This window comes from Bos grunniens, chromosome 19, assembly GCF_055505025.1.
Source record: "Bos grunniens cultivar Pamir isolate PY7600 chromosome 19, Bosgru_T2T1.0, whole genome shotgun sequence".
Lineage (NCBI taxonomy): Eukaryota > Metazoa > Chordata > Mammalia > Artiodactyla > Bovidae > Bos > Bos grunniens.
Genome location: NC_141183.1, coordinates 12,531,936 through 12,552,528, shown reverse-complemented (window position 1 = coordinate 12,552,528; position 20,593 = coordinate 12,531,936). Strand labels below are relative to the sequence as shown.

At 61.1% G+C, this 20,593-nt stretch overlaps 4 protein-coding genes across 10 annotated transcripts; 2 read left to right on the top strand and 2 right to left on the bottom strand.

Annotated features, from left to right (window-relative positions):
• The first annotated feature begins 1,461 nt into the window (after nucleotides 1-1,461).
• DCXR (dicarbonyl and L-xylulose reductase) lies at nucleotides 1,462-4,080 on the top strand. 4 transcript variants are annotated; one of them, XM_086356674.1, is made up of 8 exons: nucleotides 1,462-1,533; nucleotides 1,611-1,708; nucleotides 2,191-2,345; nucleotides 2,458-2,500; nucleotides 2,577-2,676; nucleotides 2,778-2,842; nucleotides 2,934-3,051; nucleotides 3,171-4,080. In XM_086356674.1, exons 1-8 carry the CDS (start codon nucleotides 1,482-1,484, stop codon nucleotides 3,272-3,274), a joined length of 735 nt encoding a protein of 244 aa, XP_086212800.1. In that variant the 5' UTR covers nucleotides 1,462-1,481; the 3' UTR covers nucleotides 3,275-4,080. The 4 variants fall into 4 exon arrangements, 3 of the variants coding, with proteins under 3 accessions (XP_086212800.1, XP_086212803.1, XP_086212802.1); XM_086356677.1 differs by having other exon boundaries at nucleotides 1,462-1,567; XR_015147334.1 differs by lacking the exon at nucleotides 2,577-2,676.
• Nucleotides 4,081-4,744: 664 nt separating this feature from the next.
• Nucleotides 4,745-7,959, bottom strand: RAC3 (Rac family small GTPase 3). 2 transcript variants are annotated; one of them, XM_086356672.1, is made up of 6 exons: nucleotides 7,727-7,959; nucleotides 7,131-7,380; nucleotides 6,467-6,538; nucleotides 5,952-6,014; nucleotides 5,387-5,546; nucleotides 4,745-5,254 (listed from the first exon to the last, which is right to left on the bottom strand). In XM_086356672.1, exons 1-6 carry the CDS (start codon nucleotides 7,957-7,959, stop codon nucleotides 5,124-5,126), a joined length of 909 nt encoding a protein of 302 aa, XP_086212798.1. In that variant the 3' UTR covers nucleotides 4,745-5,123. The 2 variants fall into 2 exon arrangements, with proteins under 2 accessions (XP_086212798.1, XP_086212799.1); XM_086356673.1 differs by lacking the exon at nucleotides 7,727-7,959 and adding an exon at nucleotides 6,158-6,275 and having other exon boundaries at nucleotides 7,131-7,250.
• LRRC45 (leucine rich repeat containing 45) lies at nucleotides 7,806-15,611 on the bottom strand. 2 transcript variants are annotated; one of them, XM_086356651.1, is made up of 17 exons: nucleotides 14,952-15,611; nucleotides 14,407-14,468; nucleotides 13,955-14,025; nucleotides 13,513-13,691; nucleotides 13,165-13,293; nucleotides 12,169-12,281; nucleotides 11,764-11,822; nucleotides 11,397-11,474; nucleotides 10,809-10,944; nucleotides 10,651-10,728; nucleotides 10,459-10,570; nucleotides 10,302-10,372; nucleotides 9,804-9,896; nucleotides 9,618-9,710; nucleotides 8,920-9,093; nucleotides 8,679-8,826; nucleotides 7,806-8,437 (listed from the first exon to the last, which is right to left on the bottom strand). In XM_086356651.1, the coding sequence occupies exons 1-17, from the start codon at nucleotides 15,169-15,171 to the stop codon at nucleotides 8,241-8,243; spliced, it is 2,013 nt and encodes a 670-aa protein (XP_086212777.1). In that variant the 5' UTR covers nucleotides 15,172-15,611; the 3' UTR covers nucleotides 7,806-8,240. The 2 variants fall into 2 exon arrangements, with proteins under 2 accessions (XP_086212777.1, XP_086212778.1); XM_086356652.1 differs by having other exon boundaries at nucleotides 8,920-9,090.
• A 186-nt stretch (nucleotides 15,612-15,797) lies between these two features.
• On the top strand, nucleotides 15,798-19,421 carry CENPX (centromere protein X). 2 transcript variants are annotated; one of them, XM_086356681.1, is made up of 5 exons: nucleotides 15,798-15,853; nucleotides 18,194-18,245; nucleotides 18,444-18,497; nucleotides 18,776-18,864; nucleotides 18,953-19,421. In XM_086356681.1, exons 1-5 carry the CDS (start codon nucleotides 15,824-15,826, stop codon nucleotides 18,965-18,967), a joined length of 240 nt encoding a protein of 79 aa, XP_086212807.1. In that variant the 5' UTR covers nucleotides 15,798-15,823; the 3' UTR covers nucleotides 18,968-19,421. The 2 variants fall into 2 exon arrangements, with proteins under 2 accessions (XP_086212807.1, XP_086212806.1); XM_086356680.1 differs by having other exon boundaries at nucleotides 15,798-16,006.
• Nucleotides 19,422-20,593: the final 1,172 nt, after the last annotated feature.

Genomic DNA, 20,593 nt, shown 5'->3' with positions numbered 1-20,593 from the left:
GCATTTCTTTTTCTTGGGGATGGTCTTGATCCCTGCCTCCTGTACAATGTCAAGAACCTCTAACCATAGTTCTTCAGGCACTCTGTCTATCAGACACAATCCCTTGAATCTGTTTGTTACTTCCACTGTATAAGCCTAAGGGATTTAATTTAGGTAATACCTGAATTGTCTAGTGGTTTTCCCAATTTTCTTCAATTTAAGTCTCAATTTGGACCCAGAATGGTGTCCAAATCCTTTCTTTGTCCCCTGATCCTCTGGGAGCCAATTCAGTTCAGCTCAATCGTGTCCGACTTTTTGTGACCCCATGGACTACAGCACACCAGGCTTCCCTGACCAGCACCATATCCCGGAGCTTGCTCAAGTTCATGTCCATCGAGTCGGTGATGCCATCCAACCATCTCATCCTCTGTCGTCCACTTCTCCTCCTGCCTTCGGTCTTTCCCAGCATCAGGGTCTTTTCCAAGGAGTCAGTTCTTCGCATCAGTTCTTCTTCAGGCTTATGCTACTGGTGCTGCTGCTGCTAAGTCGCTTCAGTCGTGTCCGACTCTGTGCGACCCCATAGACCGCAGCCCACCAGGCTCCCCTGTCCCTGGGATTCTCCAGGCAAGAACACTGGAGTGGGTTGCCATTCCCTTCTCCAATGCATGAAAGTGAAAAGTGAAAGTGAAGTCGCTCAGTCATGTCTTATAGGCTTGTCCAAACCTTTTGCTCTAAGCAATACAAGTGAGCTTGCCTGAGCTACTCCCAGGTCTGGGGGAGGGGAGCATGTGATCCTTTTAGCCAAACCTTTCTTCTCAGAAACAAAAAAAGGGTTAGCACTGCGTTCTCTTTCACCTTCTTTCCGGTAAAAATTACCATATTTGGTTTTATTGATTTTGTAATAACCTACTTGGCAGGGGGAAAAGGCTGCCGGGGCCCGCTAACCTTATTTCCTGCCGGTTTGAAGGACCACAGAGAAGGCAAAACTCTGCCTCACAGAGAAGGCAATGGCACCCCACTCCAGTACTTTGCCTGGAAAATCCCATGGATGGAGGAGCCTGGTAGGCTGCAGTCCATGCGGTCGCTAAGAGTCGGGCACGACTGAGCGACTTCACTTTCACTTTTCACTTTCATGCATTGGAGAAGGAAATGGCAACCCACTCCAGTGTTCTTGCCTGGAGAATCCCAGGGACGGGGGAGCGTGGTGGCTGCCGTCTATGGGGTCACACAGAGTCGGACACGACTGAAGTGACTTAGCAGCAGCAGCAGCCTCACGGTCAGGCGAGGACCCCGTGTGTCTCTCCTAGGCCGCGCCCACTCCTTTCGGCCAATCGCCCCCGCGGGGAGACCACTATTTGAATATCCCCGCCCACGGCAGGACACCAACCTGCGATTGGCTCGCCGCGCCCCGCCCCTCTCCCGGCCCCGCCCCGCGCCCCGCCCCGCGCCCTTCTGAACCCAGAAGCGCAGCTCAAGATTCCCAGTGTGGCTGCCGGAACATCATGGATTTGAGACTCGCGGGGCGCCAGGCGCTCGTCACGGGGGCGGGCAAAGGTGGGCCTGGGGAGGTGGCCGGGGGCGGGCAAAGGTGGCCGGGGATGGGTACCCTCACTCATCCGCGCTCCTCGCAGGCATCGGTCGCAGTATTGTCAAGGCGCTACACGCGGCTGGCGCCCGAGTGGTGGCCGTGAGCCGGACCCAGGCCGACCTGGACAGCCTGGTCCGCGAGGTAGGCGCCGCCCTGTCCCAGCCCAGAAGGCAGCAGCGGGGAGCTGAGGGCGGCCCATCAGGGACACACGGGAGCTGGGCGCTGGGGCTCACCAAGGACTCTTAGCACCCCCGCCCCTCGCCGGACGCGCGGAAGAACGGCGACTCCCCCTGGACTTAGGAGGAGGCAGAAATGGCTGCTTTGCTGGGCCAGAGGCGCTCTGGTGCTGGGAGGAAGTAGACTGGCTGGAGGCGGGGCTAGATCCCTGATCCTGAAGCCCCGAGTTGAGTTGCCCAAAGGCCAAGTTAACTGTCTCCCGACAGCACCCTGGGAGCCCCAAGAAGGCGACTGGTTCCCCTGAGACCCCTAAGCCCCTACCCCTGGGAGACTGAAAGGTCACGAAAACACAGTCCCTCTCCGTTGAATGGGAGAGGCCCAGCTGTAGCCCCTCCGGGGCATGGAGTCTCTGGTCGATGTGCCCCCTTACCACATAATATACACAGTGCCCCGGGGTAGAGACCGTGTGCGTGGACCTAGCTGACTGGGAGGCCACGGAGCAGGCGCTGGGAGGTGTTGGCCCTGTGGACCTGCTGGTGAACAATGCAGCTGTGGCGTTTCTACAGCCCTTCCTGGAGGTCACCAAGGAGGCATATGACATGTAAGCCGGGGGTGGGGTGGGGTGGGGTGGGGTGGAGGAGCGCCCCTGGGGAAGGGCTGTCTCCTGCTGCAGGGCCTCAGTCCCTGACCAGGGTCTGTCCATGTGCCTCCAGGTCTTTCAATGTGAACCTTCGGGCGGTCATCCAGGTGTCGCAGGTGCGCTGGCTTCAGGGCAGAAGTGGGGGTTGCTGGGTGATGCCAGCCCTGCCTCATCCTTCTTCTGCCATTTCAGATTGTGGCCCGAGGCCTGATAGCTCGGGGAGCCCCAGGGGTCATCGTGAATGTTTCTAGCCAGGCCTCCCAACGGGGACTGACTAACCACAGTGTCTACTGTGAGTTAGCCCGGGCTGTGCCCTGCCCCCACTCCCCCCCCCCCGCAACCCCCCATCTGAGCAGGCAGCTCAGGCTCCACACGTGCCGTCCCTCCTCACAGGCTCCACTAAGGGTGCCTTGGACATACTGACCAAAGTGATGGCTGTGGAGCTTGGGCCACACAAGGTGAGCCCCAGTGGGACGCCTCCCATCGCCCAGTCCCTGTGCTCAGAGAGCCTCAGCCCACCGAGTTGACCCCCTGCCTGTGCCAGTGCAGATCCGTGTGAATGCAGTCAACCCCACGGTGGTGATGACACCCATGGGCCAGGCCGCCTGGAGTGACCCTCAGAAGGCCAAGGCCATGCTGGACCGAATCCCCCTTGGCAGGTTTGCCGGTGAGTTGGCCGGGAGCCCGGCTGGGAGTCACGCCAGTGGCCTGCTCAGGTGAGGGGTGGGAGGAAGGGACGAAGGGCAGCTCCTTTCGGGCACGTCCTGAACCGCACCTTGCCCGCAGAGGTGGAGAACGTGGTGGACACCATCCTCTTCCTGCTCAGTGACCGCAGCAGCATGACCACAGGCTCCACTGTGCCAGTGGATGGGGGCTTCCTGGCTACCTAAGCGCCCCCTCCATCTCCACACACCCCTGTTCCATGCTGAACCCACCTTTACCCCCATCCCCCTTCCCCATCTCTTCAGGAAACATGATTTTTCTGTCCAGCCTGCACACTCACACTTAGGCTGCAGTCATGTGGCTGGAAGATGCAAAGCTCAGAGCTGGGCATGGGGACGAGTCCCAGGTAGAGACACCTTTACAGCTCTCATCCTGGGCCAGTGGCAGCCTGGCTCTCCTGCCAGAGATTTTCGGGCCTGGCTAAGTCCCTGGCAGACATGTAGGACCTTCCAGAAGGCCAGCTTCTAAGGAGGGTAGTGAATTTGACCAAGGATGGCCTGTCCGGAGGCCTCTAGGGTGGAAGCGGTGGTGTTTTTAACGTGAATGTTCATTGGTATTCCTTAAGTCAGCACAGAAAACAAAAGTGAGCTGAGCAGGCTGGAGCTTCACTGCTTTGTTCGTGGTTGAATGACTTCTTTGCCGAATCAGGTGGTGGTTTTCAGTTACTGAGAGAATATTCCCCTCAGCATTGTGAGTCCTTCACCATGTACAGGGCATAGTCCATCGCAAGATCCAGCTGTAGAATTTGCCAGCTTCCATGGTGACATATTCCCTCCTGTTTGATGTCCTTGAGGTGGAGCTGGCACAGAGATGTCTGTCCTCCACTTTTCCATGCTGTCCTCACCACACAGACACAAAAGGCTTACAGTAACCCAAAAGCACAGATAATAGTACCTGTACAAAAATGTTTAGGAAGTGATGGGTTTTGAGTATTTGTTAATTTCATTTTAAAATACAACTGATTTCAAGTTTATGTAATTCTTAACAGTGGTTACTTAATAACTCACTAGCAGAATTCCTGAAATCCAGCTGTCCACCCTCTGCACACCACTGCGGGGGAGCTGAGTGTCACTTAGCTTCATGTCACAGATCTGCCCAGAGTGGTGCCTTGCAGGCCCCAGGGGTGAAGTCCTAGTGACAGGCCGGGCCGCCCCTCACCTCCCACTGTGTCTGCCCAGCAAACCCAAACTGTTGACCCGTCTGCCACCCCTCCTGTCCTCTCCACACCTCCACAGCTGCACAACGCCCTCCCTCTGGATGGTGTGTCTTCGTGAACACTCAGTTGAGTGACCCCTGGCCTTGGCCTGGGCTCCACAGGGCCCCCTAGGGCCTGAATGCAGACTGTACTGCGCCACCCCTGGGAGCTGCTGAGGGGTGCTGTGCCCTCCCAGAGGCCTGAGGTCAGCACAGGAGGGGCTTGCTTTATCCAGAAGGGGCCAAGCACACTCACTCCCACTTTGATCTGGGTCCCTCCTATGGAGACTGAGAGGGCTCAACTGGCCTTGGGCTGGGGGGCGGGGAGTGTCAAGCGTACCTGCTCTGTACCCTTGGTTGGCAGGGGTTGGGGGCCTAGGACCCCCAGGGTGGAGGAGTAGGCAGGGAGAGACCCGGGCAGGGCAGGTAGTGAGTCGAGAACAGGAGATGATGAAGGTTTATTGTATAAAATAAGAAGGGGCTGCCCCATCATGGGGCACAAGGACAGAACCCACCCCCCCCAAAGTCTCCCATCTGGGAAGCCCATCCTGGGGCTGCCCCGGACCCGCCCCACAGCCTGAGGGAGACCCTGCTCCCTTCTGGCCTCCAGTGGGGGCCAGGGGAGGCTGAAGCTGCGTCCCCACGAAGATGAGGCAGAGCAGACAGGACCCCATGGCCCCCGCAGCGCCCCTGGAGCAGCAGCCTCATCCCCAAGCTTCTTCCCTTTCCCCACCCCCACCACTCCCCCACAGCGGACTCAAGGACACATCTCAACACAACAGATACAGGCAGGAGGGGGCTGCTCTTCCGGAAGTGGGGGCTCTAGAAGACCGTGCACTTCTTCCCTGGCTTTTTCACAGGGGGCGGGCAGAGCACAGCCCGAATGGCCTCATCGAACACTGTCTTCAGGCCCCGCTGGGTCAGGGCTGAGCACTCCAGGTACTTGACAGAACCTGGGATCAGCCAAGAAAGGGGACAGTGAGGAGAGGTCATCGAAGGCGGGGGCGGAGCACAGGCTAACGCTGTGGCTCCCAGAGCACACTCCTCTCCTCCCTGCACCAGCAGGCCTGGACAGGCCCACTCACCGATCTCTCGGGCCATGGCCAGGCCCTGGGGGTACGTGATGGGTGCTAGCTTCTTATCCCGCAGTCGCTCGATGGTGTCCTTATCGTCACGAAGGTCCAGCTTGGTGCCCACCAGGAGGATGGGCGTGTGCGGGCAATGGTGCCGAACCTCTGGGTACCACTGTGGGAATGGAGGCTCTGATCCCTAACCCTTGGGGGCCTTGCCCTCAGCCTGGCCCAGAGCAGGCCACAGCTCTCAAGGGCCACTTTCTTGTGCCTAGACCCACACTTAGCCCTTCTTGCTTCACAGGGCAACCATTAGGTCTGGTAAAGCAATGACCAAGAACAAAAATATGCTGCCAAGAAGCTTCCAAGCTCATCTGGGCGTCTCAGTCAGGGCCCTCCTTTCTCTGAGAGCTGCACTCACCAGCCCTACCCCAAGTGGAATAGGCATCTCTTCTGCCTCCAAAGGACAATTTGCCTCTGTCAGGCCTTCAGGCAAGAGACCCTGCCTTGTAAGGACAAGTTCTCTGGGCAGTCTCCGCCCCTCCCAGGAAGACCAACCCGGCTTCCTGCCCTGCCCTACCTTGGCTCGAACATTCTCAAAGGAGGCTGGGCTCACCAGGGAGAAGCAGATCAGGAAGACGTCCTTGGGAGAAAGGAAAGGAAGGACCATGTGGGAAGGGTCAAAAGGCTCTGAATCGCCTCAGCCCCCAACACACACATGCACCAGGCCCTCGGGGCCTCTACCCAAGCCACCCAGCCCCTGCAAGCCCCGCTGTGGTCCCCTACAGTTTGGGGGTAGGAGAGTGGCCGCAGGCGGTCGTAGTCCTCCTGCCCGGCGGTGTCCCACAGCCCCAGGTTGACTGGCTTCCCATCCACCATCACATTCGCAGAATAGTTGTCAAAACTGCAGAAACAGAGAGATCTGCCAGTGTTTGGGTTCTCAGTCTGCACACACCTGGAGCTCTGTCAGCACCTTGCTCCACCCCAGGAACCCAGACTAGGGCCACTTGGGCCCCACCTCGAAGCCCAGAGGAGCTTCGCGCACAGGCGCCCACACCCTCAGCTCCCCACCTCTGGACCCGCCCGCCTGCTCACACTGTGGGGATGTACTCTCCGGGGAAGGCGTTGGTTGTGTAGCTGATCAGCAAGCAGGTCTTCCCCACGGCGCTGTGGAGAGAGGGCGAGCCCACGTTGCTCCCAGGCCCACCTCTGCACGCCGCTCAGCAAGGGCGGCCCCCTCCCACGGTCCCAGGGTGGGGACAGGGGTGCCTGCCCTGCAGATCCGCAGTGAACGAGGGACAGAGGAGGGGCACCAGGGCAGGTGGGCTTTGGGGACAGAGTGGTGGGTGCGGGCTGCGGCAAGCCGCCTCAGCGCCCCAGACAGGTACCGGGAGGGTGGCACCCACTGAGGGTTCAGCCCAGGTGAGAGCCCTTGCCCCACCCACCCGGAGGCCGGGCGGGGCCGCGAGCAGCTGGCAGCATCAGGTGGGCCTGGGCTGGAGGCCTGCGCCCGGCGAATAGCCGGGACCCCGCCCCACCACGTCCTCCCGCCCCTGCCCGGTCCCTGGGCGCCCAGAGGCCGGTCGGGGGCGCATCCGGGCCGCCGCGCCTGGACCCCCAGCCGGGATCCCTGGCCCGTGCGCGCGCCGCCTCCTCCGCCCTGGCCGCGCCCCGGAGCCGCGCGCCCTGCCCGGGAGGATCCCCTGGGCCAACCCCGCCAGGCAAGCCCGGCCGAGCGGCCTTCGCGCCGTGCACTCACCCGTCGCCGACCACAACACACTTGATGGCCTGCATGGGCGCGGGCCGGGCGGGCGCGGCCGCGAGCCGAGCTGCGGAGAAATGCCCGGCGCCGCAGCGGCCGCGGACCCGAGCCGAGCGCGGAGCCGAGCGGCCGGAGACAGCCGAGCGCTGCCGAGCGTCGGGCGCGGAGACAGCCGAGCGCGGCCGGCAGGGCGGGCGGGGGGCGCAGACCGGCCCCGAACCCGGGCCGACGCGCTTTGCAGAGAAACCTGGTGAGGGGCGGGACACAACGAACCCCTCAGCGAGTCTGAGCCCGGGCAGGCCCTCCCCGGTTCCCTGTGACCCACTTCATGGGGCGAGGGCAGCGCAGGCAGGCGGCTCCCAACCACCTGGACAGGTTGCGGTCGGTAGGCACAGGGTTTCCTCGAGGCAGAGTACCGCCTGGGCCCACCTACCCTCCAACCAAAAGGCAGCTGGTGAAAACTCGGATGTTTGCTGTCAGTCACCAGAGACCCTCAAGGCCGGCAGCCCGCTGCGCCCACATCCCCTCCTGTCCGCTGCAGTAGCCAGACCATCCCCACCTGGTAGCAGTTATAAGGGGTGACCCAGCCACACCTGGAGGGCTGGCCTTTCCTGCAGGGCCCGGGCTTGGGAGCACAGACTGATGTGGGAGAAAGGCACTGGAACCAAAATGTATCACAAAGTGCAAAATTCTGTATTTCAAAATACCCTGGGGTGAGCAGTTGGGCCTGCAGAGCTCCTGGTTGTGAAAGGTGACTGCACCACGGTGGGTGCGGCCGGGAGAGTTCACACATTGCTCCTCCCTTCTTGGGTCTGTTCTCAGGCATGTCACTCCCTGTGATGGGGATGACAGAGTGGGGAAGGCCCTCTTGGCCAGCCAGGTTCTGGACCACCCCAACCACCCAGACAGGCACCCTGGTTGTAAGCTGCGGCTGTCCTGCTCTCAGATCCTGCCCAGCACTGATTTTCCACGTTACTGGCTGTAGACTCTGCGCAAAGAGCCCAGACTTGCCAGTGGCCTGTTCCTGGTGAAGAAGGGAGGGGCAGGCGTCAGACACATGTCCGACAGATGCCACCTTCCTGCCGCTCTCAGACTTTCCCTGCCCCCTCACTTCTGGGGGCTCAAAGTCCTCAGGGGGGACCCTTGCACATAAGCCAGGACAGCATTTTGCAGGAAGCTGGCCCTTTGGGCCTCCTCATCCCGAATCCGGGCGATCTCAGCCTCTTTAAGGCGAAGCTTCTCTCGGAGAGAGGCATTCTCGCTCTCCCTGTCCAGCAGCGCCTCCCGGTGGTCACTCGCGATCACTGCAGGAGAGGAAGTTCAGTGAGGAAGGGGGCCCCGGAGGTCCACAGGGGGCTGGTGTGGTGGGGTTTGCTCAGGGTCCTCTGGGCGTACACACACCCAGCCTCCCCTACCAGCACCTCCCGGAGCGAAGGCCTAGGCCAAGCTCAGCTCTCCCGGCCCACCTCCTCCTCCTGTGGGATGTCCTAGTAAGAAAGGCCCTGCAGCGATGCCAGGGGTGGGGGGACCTGGGGCTCAGCTCGCCTTTCAGCTGGCGTTCCAGGGCCGCGGCCTTCTCCTTCAGTGCTTCCTGGGCCGTCAGCTCGGCCTGCAGGCGGCCATTCTGCTCTTGCAGCTCCAGCCGCACCCTCGTCACCTCAGCTACCTTTTCTTGGTCCTTGTTGCTCAGCTCCTGCCAGGCGAGGAGGGGTGAGTGTGAGGTGGTGGCTGGGGGTGGGGGTGGGGGGCGGTCCAGGGCACCAGGAGCCCTCAGTGTCCCAGCTACCTGCTGCAGCTCCTCCAGGCGCCGCCTCAGGCTCTCCACCTGCATGCCCAGCTGGCTGGCCCGCGCCTGGGCATCGGCCACCGTCTGCTTCTGCTGCAGGCAGGTGCTCTGGGCCTCGTCTCGTGCCTGTGCCAGCAGCCGCAGCTTCTCCTCCAGGTGAGCCTGGTGCTGCTGCTGTGGGCCCAGGAGAAGGACAGGTGAGCTGCTCTCTGGCCTGTGGCTCTGAGCTCCTGTGAGGAGTGACCCCTGTCCCTTCAGGCTGAAGGGAGCTTATATTTGCAATGTGGAAACCACTTTGTCACTACAGTTAACATATGCCTTGCTCTGAATGGGCTCAACTCGAATGAGGAGCCTCCCCCATGTGCCAGGCTGACACCATCCTGCCATCTGGCCCCCTGCTTCCACCAAGTGGTCACAGGCTGCACATTTGGGACAAACCCCTTCCCCAGCATGGGGAGGGAGCACACTGGCTTTTTGCAGGGGAGCTGGAGGTGGTACTGATGGGCTGAGTGTCCTCGTCTGACTCTTCTGCACCCCTGCAACTCCTGTTCCCTTGTCCCTCCCACAGAGCCTGGAGACAGCCTTGGTCATGCCCACTTAAGCCCGAAGGGCTGTGCAAGCCCGGCAGCTCATGCCAGCCCCTCAGTGCTCTCTCCCCGGCGGGTGCTGCAAGCAGTGCGCCATGACCCTGCGCTCACCTCCTCCAGGCGGACTTGGTTCTTGGCCTTGATGAGCTCCTCCTCGGCTTGGCTTCGCTCAGTGAGTGCCGCGGCCTTCACCCGGCTCAGCTCCTACACCACAGACAGTAACCGCTCCATCCTTGGCCCTTGCCCGGGGACCCCTTCTAGCCACACCCAGCCTCCCGAGCCTGGCACCCAGCTCACCTCCTCAAGGGACAGCCGCGCAGCCTCCAACCTCTGCACCCTCTCTTGCATGGCCCTCTCGCTGTCCTCCAGGTGGCGAGTCATGTGCTCCACCTGCCCGGGTGCAGGTGGGGACAGGGCTGGCAGTCTGGCCCCCCAGGTTTCCCCTCATGGGATCCCCACCCTGGGGGGGCAGATGAATCTTGGGGACCCTGTTCCTTCCGAGTGGAGGCTGCCCCAAGTGGCTTCGAAGGAAGCTAGGACGGAGGGCAGGTCCCAGTGCTGCACCCCAGGTGGCAGCCTGCACTGTGGCCTGGGCACAGTCAGTCAGGGTCCCTTCTAGAAACCGGTGGGGAGGGTTTGGGTCTGACATCTGCCGGGACTGTCATCAGCAGCCCAAGGTTGTTGAGGGAAGCCCGGCCAGGAGTCTGCCTTGGGAGCACCGTGCCCCACTGAGATGTCTGCAGGCCCCGGGGGCGCGGGGAGGGCAAAGCCCAGACGACACAACTGATAAGGCACCTCCTTGAAGCGCAGATGTTCCGCGTCCTCCAAGCTCTGCCGGGACCTGTTCTTCTCCAGCTCCAGGCGTTCTGGAAGCACAGGGGAGGCGTGTGGGTGGGACTCCTCAGGGGGCCCCAGGTTCCCAGGCCCCAGCAGCAGGCCTGGGTGTGCTGACCTTCAGCCTGGATGGCCCGCATCTTCAGCTCAGCCGTCGTGTTGGTCAACTCCGTTTTGGTCAGGAACAGCTGCTCCTGCTGAGATTTCACCTTCCGCTCCAGCTCATCCACCTGCAAAGTCGGCACGGAGGGAGGAAGCTTCGTTCTGCTTTCCCGAAGCCCCAGGGGCTGGCCCCAGCCCCACCCCATACCTGGTTTCGCAAAAGCAGGTTCTTTTCATTGGCAGCAGACAAGTCTCTGAGGAGCTTAGACTCCCGTTCTGCAGCTTCCTGGGGGTAACACGGCAAAAGGGCGTCAGTGGCCATCTGCCACCACGCACCCCCGGCCTCCCCACCCCACACCCACCCACCTGCTGCTCCAGCCTGTGCTCCTTGGCCTGCCTCTGCACCAGGCTCCGCTGTTCCTGCTCTGTGGTGGCCAGGAGCTCCCCCAGGTCCTGGGCCTTCTGCTCTGACAGAGCCAGGGCGGCCTCCGTCATCTGCAGTCTGTAAGGAGGGAAGGGCCAGCACCGCCCCAGCCAACCTCTAGCCTTTGCTAAGGTCATTCTTGCCAGGCCACTGCCCCCGCTAGTGCCCCTTGAGCTAGTCTAGGCTCCTCAGAGACTTGTCTGCTGCCAGTGAAAAGAACTTGCTTTTGCAAAACCAGGTAAGGGGATGGTGGGGGGGTGGGACCAGGCTTCTGGGGAGCCTGGGATGGGGCTTGGGGAAAGTGGACGAAGCTTAACCTTCCCTCCCTCAGTGCCCAGCGCCCGGAAGTGGATGAGTCGGAGCTCCTCCCAGAAAGCCTTCTCAGGAACTACCCTAGCGGTTTCCCTGACTTCATTTGTGCAGTGGAACTTGAGTCCCTATTAGGATGGTCCTCCTCTGCCCTGTGGGCAGGTCTCTAAAGTGTTCTGAAACCTCCTCATACTCCCATCCTGCCCTCTGCCCCTCCTTACTTGGCCTTGAGGGAATTGATGATGGAATGCCTCTCATTCAGGGCTTCCTGAAGCTGCCCCACACGTGCAGCTGATGCCCTGTAGACAGAGAAGAGGGTCCGAGGGGCCCAAAACCGAGTCGTCTGAGCCCCCCCCAAAGTGGCTGCTGCCCCTCATGCTCACACAATGCCCAGGTGTGGGCTAAGGCAGTGCTCAGTGGAGCCTCGAACCCTCCAGCCAACTCCCTCAGGAAACACAGCCTACATTCTTGTCCGTGGGGAGAGGACCAGGTTCACACTTTAGGTCACTCCAAGGCCAGAGCCAGGACCTGGACCCCCAGGTTCCCCCACTGCACTGCCGCCCTGCCCTGGACCGGGGCCAAGCTCACTTGCTGCTCCTGGCCATCTCTTCTCTCTGTCTGTCGATCGTCTCCATCAAGTCCAGAAACTGGGGACAGAGCCAGGCAGAGCCCATCAGGGCCCAGAGCCTGCTCACTCCCCACGGTTGGCAAGAAAGGAGACCGACATTTACTGAGGCAGCAGGACACCAAGGAGCTGAGCCTCATGCAAGGAGGGGGTGGCTGCCAGACAGGGAGGCCCAGAGGGGAAGCCCACCCACCCAGCTGAAAGGCATCAGAAAAGAGGCTGCCTCTCGGGCCTAGGTACTGGCTTCTTGGAGAGGCTCCAGGGCTCAGAGGGAGGGAAGAAGGCTGTGGCATGGGGGCTGAGAGGGGCTCTGTCCACACAGCCAGGGCGGGGCGAGGCCCTGCAGTCAGAGGCAGCGTTGTCCTTACCTGCTTGGACTTCTCTTCCCGGAGGTGCCGCACCTCCTTGCTGAGCACCTGGGCACGGGCCTGACTCTCCCGGAAGACGGTCTGCCGGTCCTGGTTGTGGTCCATGGCTTGCTCTGTTGGAAAGAGCGAAGTTGTCTCCTGAGGGACTGAGCCCCAGGAGTGGCCAACGGCCAGCCCACCCCCATGTCTTAACCACACAGATCAGACCGCTCAGTGCACTAGCAGGCGAGAGGCTCAGAGGCAGTGGGGATAGGGGATGGGGCAACAGTGAAGCAAGGAGCCCGGGAGGCACCTGGTGGGGGGGACAGGCACATGGAAAGAGGTGAAAAGGTTGCTCAACTGTCACAGAAGGTGGGCATTTGGATTCTGCCCCAAAGGTTAAAAGCCAATATGTGACTTTTAAGAGGTGAATGTCGTGCTCAGCTCCCATGTTCTGGAAAGATCCAGGCAGCATTTGGAGAGGGGCCAGCCAGAAGCGGCCACGCTGTCAACTGGGGTGACTCAGAGGCAGGTGCAAGAACCAAGAAACAGGAGAGGACATGAGTTGGGCAGATTCAGGAGGTGGTAACCCCACACTAGATTCCAGCCCAAGCTTGGGCCCTTGAGGGGCTGGTGCTGCTGGTGGAACAAGTTGCCATGGGGAGTGGCAGAGTGCTCAGCAGGCCTGGGATGGAGGAGTGGAGGGTCATGACAGAAGGGACCGTGGTGTGAGGAGGGGACCGTGGGTGAGCCTGGGCCGTTGGCACTCTGCGGGCTCCCACCTTTGCCCTTTCTTACTTGGTGCCTGCTTCCTGCTCCCTCTGTTTCTAACACTCTACTATTGTGATGCCTTTATGGTTCCAGCCCAAGCTGCCCCTCCCTCGGTGGGTTCTGGCCCAAAGGTTAAAGGCCAAAATGTGACTTTTAAGGGGTGAGCCAGCTGATCCGTCAACAGGGAATCAGCTCTATGCCCTGCTTCAAACAGTGAAAGTTGCCAGCAGCCCCATGTGCCCATACCCACGGCTCTGAGGATGTCGCCCGGAATGTTATTCCCAGCCAGCTCCAGCTTCCACAGGGTTCTGTTACTGGGGAGACAGTTCACCAGGGCGCGGCCCCCAAGGAGGCCAATGTGATTCCAGCGCAGGTCTGGAAGGAAATGTGGTGTTGCCAGGGGTGGGAGGGCTGGCCTAGCCCAAGACGCTGGTACTTCCTGTGATCGGCCACAGATCAGGAGCCCAGCTCAGTGTGCGCCTCCTCACCACCCCCTCCCTTCTGGGAGAGGACAGAGGAAGCATTGGGAGGGCTGAGATGCAAGACCTCCCTGCCTGCCCTGAGGGTGGGGAAGGCCAGCGCTGGCAGCCTCACCCAGTTGCTGGAGGCTGGCATTGCTCTTCAGGGCCAGGGCCAGCTCCTCGGCGCCTTTGTGGTTGATCTGGTTGTTGCGGAGGTCCAGCTGCCGCAGGGCGCCATTGGCCGCCAGGGCCCCGCAAAAGGTGGCAAAGGCTTCATCCCATGTGCCCAGGTTGTTCCACTCCAGGGTGAGGCTGCAGAAGGGTGGACGTGAGGTGCGTAGCTCAAAGGGCATCCTCCTCCCATGGGATCCAGTGGGCTCAAGGAGGAGCACAGGCTTGGGGTGTCTCTGGCAGAAACTGAGTAGCTTATACCCACCTTCCCCCTACCAGAGAAGACTGGCATGAAGGTGTGAACTCTCATGTTGCAGAAAAATGTCCCGTGGAGAGCCAACCCAGAACCACAGAGAGAGAGCAGGGGCTGCGGGGAGAGCTGGGGGCTGGGACTGCCACCCTACCTCTGAATGGACTTGTTCTGTCGCAGGAGTTTTGCCAGTGCCTCGGCCCCTGCTGCTCGAAGGTTATTGCCCTGGGAGAGGAAGAGGCCATCCAGTCACTCCCCGGTGTCCTGGGCTGGGCTCTGAATACCCTGGTCAGGCAGCAGGTGAGGCCACGGTGAGCTCTGGGCAGACGTGTGGCTCCTTTCAGATTCTGCCTTCCCTGACCAGAGTGGCCTTCTGATGCAGGATCTTTCAGTGTGCTTGTGAGAATGCTCTGGAACTCACATTTCTGCCCTCAGAATACCAGCACACGTGGCATGAGACCATGAGAAAAAGGTGTGGAGCCTGTGTGCCCAGAGCGCTTACAGACATGGTCTCTGGCCACCGTGCAGACTCCTGGTCGCTGGGACACCTGTATCTTCTCTACTCCTGCTCTCAGGTGGCATGCCCCTGAGTGCAGATCCACCCACCTTGAGATCCAGAAACCGTACGGCAGTGTTGACACACAGCCCCTGCAGCAGCAGTGTGGCCCCTGTAAGAGAGCAGGGCAGTCACTCCCCACCCCTGGCGGCTCCATCTTGGGGCAGCTCCCCAGGCACAGGGGAAGGATGGCTGTCCACGTGGCCCCCACTTCTGTGTCAGGTTTGAAACAGCTTCCAGTGCCGAGTCAGGCTGCTGACCCTTGTGCTCATCAGCACGGTGGGACTCTCCTAGGCTGGGGGATGCTAAGGGCTTTCCCATTAAAAAGAGAAATCGCCTTCTGCGCCCAGGTTTCCAAAGGGGTTGCTTTAATGACAGTGAAACTGAGAAACTTCACCAAAAATAAAAAAAGAGATCAGGTGGGACAGGGTTCTTTGCTAGAGGTGCCAAGCACCAAGGACTGGGGTATATGTAGCTAACAAGCAGCAGTGCAAAAGCAGTCAGGGGAGGTGGCCCTGAAGCAAAGGGCTTGAACCCAGCCCCAGCTCTGAAGTTGCAAGGACTGCCCTGGGCGCTGCCAGCCCTTGGTGCCCACCTTCCTCACTCAGCATGCAGTCACTCAGGATGAGCTCTGTCAGCAGTGACTCCTTCTGCAGCAGCTTGCCCAGAGCCCTGCAGGTGTCCACTGTCAGGCTCTGTGTGGCCAGGTCCAGCCGGCCCTGCGGCAGCTGGTGCAGTTGCTGTAGCACAGTCTCCTGGGGTTCGGTTCCACTTTCCTTGCACAGCCGGCTGTAGGCGCGCCGGAACTCCTCCATGTCCCTGGAGTGCAGGAAGGGCTTCCCCCAAAATTCCTAGACAGGACTCACCAGAAACCAGCTGGAGCCGGGAAGCCAGGGAAAGGCAGTACGGCAGGGCCTCTCCCATGGGGGCCTACAGAGACCCCGGCAGCTCAGTGGGGGCACAAAGACCCTAAGTCCTCAGCAGGCGAGAAACAAGGAACAAACTGAGTTGGTCCAACAGGCAGGAGGCCCCAGGAGGGAGGAGGGAAGGGGCAGGTGATGTTCAGGGGACGGCAAGAGCCGGGGACCGAGAAGTTGGGCGTCCTCGGGGGCGGAGCCTCCAGCGGCAGAGCCTGTCCGGGCGTCGGACGTACCCCTGGGCCCTGGGTCCAAGGCCCTAGCCCTCGTGCAGTTGACCCCGGCTCTTTCGCCGCAGGTGTACGCGGCCTCCGCGCGCCTCAGTATCCAGGAAGAGCAGGGCGCGCCGGGAAGGCGTAGAAACTACGACTCCCAGGAGGCATTGCGGAGGAGGGCGTTCACCACGGGCCAATGAAGGCGAAGGAGCGGGCGCGCGCGGCGGGCCCATTGGTTGGCGGTGCGAGGGCGGGGATCCGGGAGGCGCGCTCTGGGTCGATTGGCTGGGGAGGCGGGGGCGGGGCTCCAGAGGGCGCGCGCTTTTGTGGCGGTCATGGAGGAAACCGGAGCCGTCTTCCGGAAAGTGAGAGAGGGCGTGCTGGTTGGGCGGGCTGGGGGCTGCGGGCGAGGTTTCCGCGGCTGGGGGATGTGCACGGGCCGGCGGGGACGCTGCGGCTCCGGCTCCCTGTCTGATTCACGTGCGGGTCCTGAGCCGGCACCCCCGCTGCCATCTAGGGTGAGCCGGTTTCCAGAATCCGGCAATGACCCGCATCCCGAGCGCCCTTCGTCCTCCGTGGTCCCGTGGGCCGGTAGCAGAAGGTTGAATAGGCGCCCTGGTCTGTGGCCAGACGGAGGGGGTCTGCAGAAATCGCGCAGGGGTAGGTGCTGGCACAAATGCAGAGAGGCTCAAAGAGGAGCCTGGGCCGCCCTGCCCCTCGCCCCGCGGCTACGGGAACGGCAGGACTCTCCACCCTCAAGGGTTTAGCGTAGAGCACAATGCGGCCCAGCTCGCTGGTAGTCTCGGCTGCGTATTCTAAAGCTTCTTTTTGACCTTTTTCCTGTCACGCCAGCCCTGTGCTTTGCGTCTTGATTTAGCCGGGCTGGCTCTACGAGTGCTCTTCTTAGCAACACACGCAGCAGTCAGGCACTGGATATGCACCAGGCATGAATTAGCCCGTGTAATGCTCAACACCCTAGGACATGGGACCTAGTACTGTCCCTACTTGCCAGTGGGAGAAATCAGCAGAACTAGGGTCAAACCCAGGCCATCCACTTCCAGAGTAAGCCCCTTTGCTCTGCACCTGGCGAGTGCTGCTCTGGGTGGATGGATAGGGAGGCCTGCCACCTCCCATACACTGCTGGCTATGAGTGATCTGACTCTCACTTTGATACTCTGCCTTAAGGTTAGAAGACACTGAGCCCTTGATGTCAGGCCTTTGTGAACCTGGGGCGGGAAGGAGTATCCCAGCCCCTTGTGAGCGCTGCCTTGTCCAGCCTGTCCTTAGCGGGGATTTTCGCTCTTTATCACCAAGAGCTGGGGTTGTGGCCATTACCCATGACCAGGGCTGTCCCCTGAGGGTGACAGGGAGGAGAAGGGGTTGTGTTGCCTCCACACAGTGGGACAAAGGCTGACCACGTCCCAGGTCCCATCCTCCCGTCTGCAAGTTTAGGGAATCTCTGCTCCCAGCTGGTGTTGATCCCGTTGTCACGACCACCCCATGCAGCTGCCCCCCAGCAGCAATCCGACTAATTTAGCTCTTCGCCTGGGTCTGGGAGCTGGTGGAGCGGTAGAGCCTTCTGGGCCCTTCCTGGTATTTTCCAGGTACACAGGCTTCCCCGGTGGCTCACTTGGTTAAGAATTTGCCTGCAATGCAGAAGACCCATGTTCAACCCCTGGGTTGGGAAGGTCCCGTGGAGAAGGGAATGGCAACCCACTCCAGTATTCTTGCCTGGAGAATTCCATGGACAGGGAGCTGGCAGGCTACAGTCCATGGGGTCATAAAGAGTCAGACACCGCTGAGTGACTAACACTCCAGGTACACAGTGAGTAGGACCAGCAGGTGGCGCCAGGCTCCCGTGGTCACAGCTGGAAGGGTGAAGCTGCTTCAGCGCTGCCCAAGTGACCCGTGGCAAGCTCTTCCCCTCCGGAGCTGGGTCTCCGGCAGGGTCCACTCCCTCCCCTCTGCTCTCCAGCTTTGCTGAGCTGCACTGGGTGAGGCAGTGCCATCTCCATGGCCAAGGCTGGAGGCCTGGTGGGTCCTCGGCTCACCTCTGCACGGCACCTGGCTTCTGGGCACCCACTGCTGCTGTCCTACCTCCCCAGGCACTCTGCGGGCTCCTCATTCACAGCTCCTTCCAGCTGGTCCCTACCCTCAGCAACCTCCCTGGGTCCTCTACCTTGACTGCCCATTGACAAAGGAGCCTGGCTCCTGCTCAGCTCTGAGGTTCTCACAGTACCCTTTCCCATTACAGGAAGATACCCTTCTCCGTGTTGTGCTGTAGGCCCCAAGGAGGGACCTGGGATGGAGCTGGCGCTGTGCTCAGAACAGGGTCTGGCAAAGCCAGGCAGTGTTAGTGACATGGGCAGGCCTGTGAAGGGGCCCACTGTAGGGAAAGCAACTTGTCTCTGGGGGCAGGAGCACAAGACCACCCTGGATACCATGAGGACTGGAGCCCCAGAGCAGTGGATAGGCACCTGGGCTGCTCCCTTGTGTCTGCCACACGCATCTGATTTCTGGCTCTCCTGGAGGCATTCGCAGGGAAATATCCCCCCACGCCTAGTCCTCCACCCTGGGGAGACCCAGCCCCACAGACAGCATTTCCAGCTGGAAATTATAACCCCGTCCCATCCGCAATGAAATGACCAAAGGGTCAGCAGGAGGGGTGGGGGAAGCGGCTCACTGACATGCCCTCTATTCCCCAGGAGCTGGTGAGCAAACTGCTGCACTTGCACTTTAAAGACAAGAAGACCAAAGGTGTGTGAGCCCGAGGCAGGGGTGGTGTTGGGACCCTGCGCTGCAGCTCTGCGGGAGCCAGGGCCTTGGGGAGGGCTGGGTGGACCAGACAGAGGGCGGAGGTCACCAGCCTGAGCCTGAGCTTAGTCCTAAGTGGTGAGGGCGGAGTGGGGTGGCAGGGAGAGTGCATGCTTGTAACCTGCTGCCTTTGCCTTGCAGTCAGTGGGGATGCGCTGCAGCTTGTGGCCGAGCTGCTCAAGATCTTCGTTGTAGGTGAGCAGAGGGACCCGATAATGTCCTCTGGGTCCCACCCAGGCTTGTCTGGACCATGCGTGATCCCTTTCATTTTTCAGTGAGGCTATCAAGACACCTTTTTCCCATTTTCCCACAAGCACGTTGTCCCTGAAAATTTCTGTATTTCAGAAGCCCCAGCCTCAGTCTTCTGAGCTGTCAGCTGGCACAGGGGTGGGGAACAGCCAGGGCTGGCCCAGGGGGGCTGGGTTCAAGCCCCCCCAGCTTTCTCTACCTTTCTTCCCCCGGCATCACGGCAGAAGCGGCCATTCGCAGTGTCCGGCAGGCCCAGGCAGAGGGCCTGGCCCATGTGGACGTGGAGCAGCTGGAGAAGGTGCTGCCTCAGCTGGTAGGTGGGCCTCCAGGAACAGGGCCTGGGCTGGGAGCAGGTGGGTGGCCCACACCCATAAGGCTCTGAGTGCGCCTCTCCCCCACAGCTTCTGGACTTCTAGGGTTTCGACCCTCACTGTGACCACCCGTTGGGAGCCGTGGCCTCTGGCTGCAGACATGACAGAAGCCGCTGACCCACAACGTTCTCCTCCAGCTCCCAGCAAACCACCCCTCTTCCCCAGGTCATCCCTTCTGCCTGCTGCTGACAGCCACGACACAGCATGTGGAGGGGAGGGGTTGCTGACAGGATCAGGTGCCAGGTGCCCACGCCACTCCCCGGGGCAGCCAGGCGCCCACCGTGTGAGAGAAGCATTTGGTCACTGGGAAGCGGGTGCGGGAGACCCGCCCGCCTGAACAGGTAGCCCATCTGTCCTCCACAAAATGGTGTGGTTCTGCCACTGGTACCAAAGCTAATGTGTCACCTTCTAGCCATCTGATACTCCCATCAAAAGATGTTTCCCTGAGCTATATATTTGTTTTCAACAAAGCAACATCAATAAATCAGAGCCATCTCCCCAGGCACAGCCTCCTGTTGCCATTAATCACCCAAAGTCAAGTTGCTTCAAAGCTGGGAGAGGACAGAGTAACAAAGAGCATGTGTGAGTACCCTGCCGTGGGCCGGGCTCGAGGGGCTGTGAAATCGGAGCCCTCGCACGTGTGGCTGCTCGCCTGGGATGGTGCCTCTGCCATGGGGCTGCCGTGGGCGTGGGGTGCCACCGACCGGCCGGGATGCCCAGGGATGTGTGGGCAGGGCTGTTCAGAGGGAGAGGGGTCACGCCAGTGGAAAGGACCACTGCCCCCAGGGCCCAGGCCAGGCAGGTCAGGGCTGTTCAGGACCTGTTAGGAGCCCAGTTAGGAGGCTTGGCTGCCCTCTGGGGCCCAGCAACCACCCCACCACCCCCCCCAGCACCTACCTCCCATTAATTCTGAAAGCTGCCTGGACTTGTCAACCTAGGATTGAAACACCCCAAGGGCTCTGGGCTCAGTGACCTCGGAGTCAGGACTCTCATGGAGCAGCGGGATCTGGCCTGCTGGGGAGGGACATCTGCCCAACTGCCATGGGCACCCAGGAGCCCTGCCCCCTCCCCCAAGGGTGGCATAGGTAGGGGGCCAGCCCGTCCGTCCTCCCTAGTTTAGCCCCACTGGCTCCTTCCTGTACCCGTTCCCCGCCTCTGTCCCCCATCTTCCTCTCCCCCCTCCCACAGGGAGTCTCAGGGCTTCAAAGCTCTGGGCGCATGTGGAAGTAATTAGACCTGAGGGGAGAGGCTGGCGACAAGTGCCAGGGCCCGTGCCCCCCCCACAGCCACTTTGAAGTGCACTCAGACGGTGGGGCGGGCAGGCCCCGGGAAACCCCAGGCCGCCCCGCCCGCCCCGCCCTCCGGGGGTGGAGGCAACATCCTCTCTCCTGTCAGGGGCTGGGGGCCTGGCCTGAGCTGCAGCCAAGCGGGTGACGCCCGGAGGCCTTTCTCCCCAAACTCGTGTCCTCCACAGAGAGAGAGCTGTTAATGTCAGTGAGGTTCAAAACCAAAGGGCAGGCAGTTCAAGGAAGACACCTGTGTCCTTAACAAGAACAAGCCCCGGCAAGCAGCCTCTGGGCTCACGTATCGCCACCCAGCTAGGCTGGGGGCCTGTGGCTGGAAGCTTGGCGCAGAGCGGAGGACCGAAGGACCCTCCCCTGGAAAAGATGA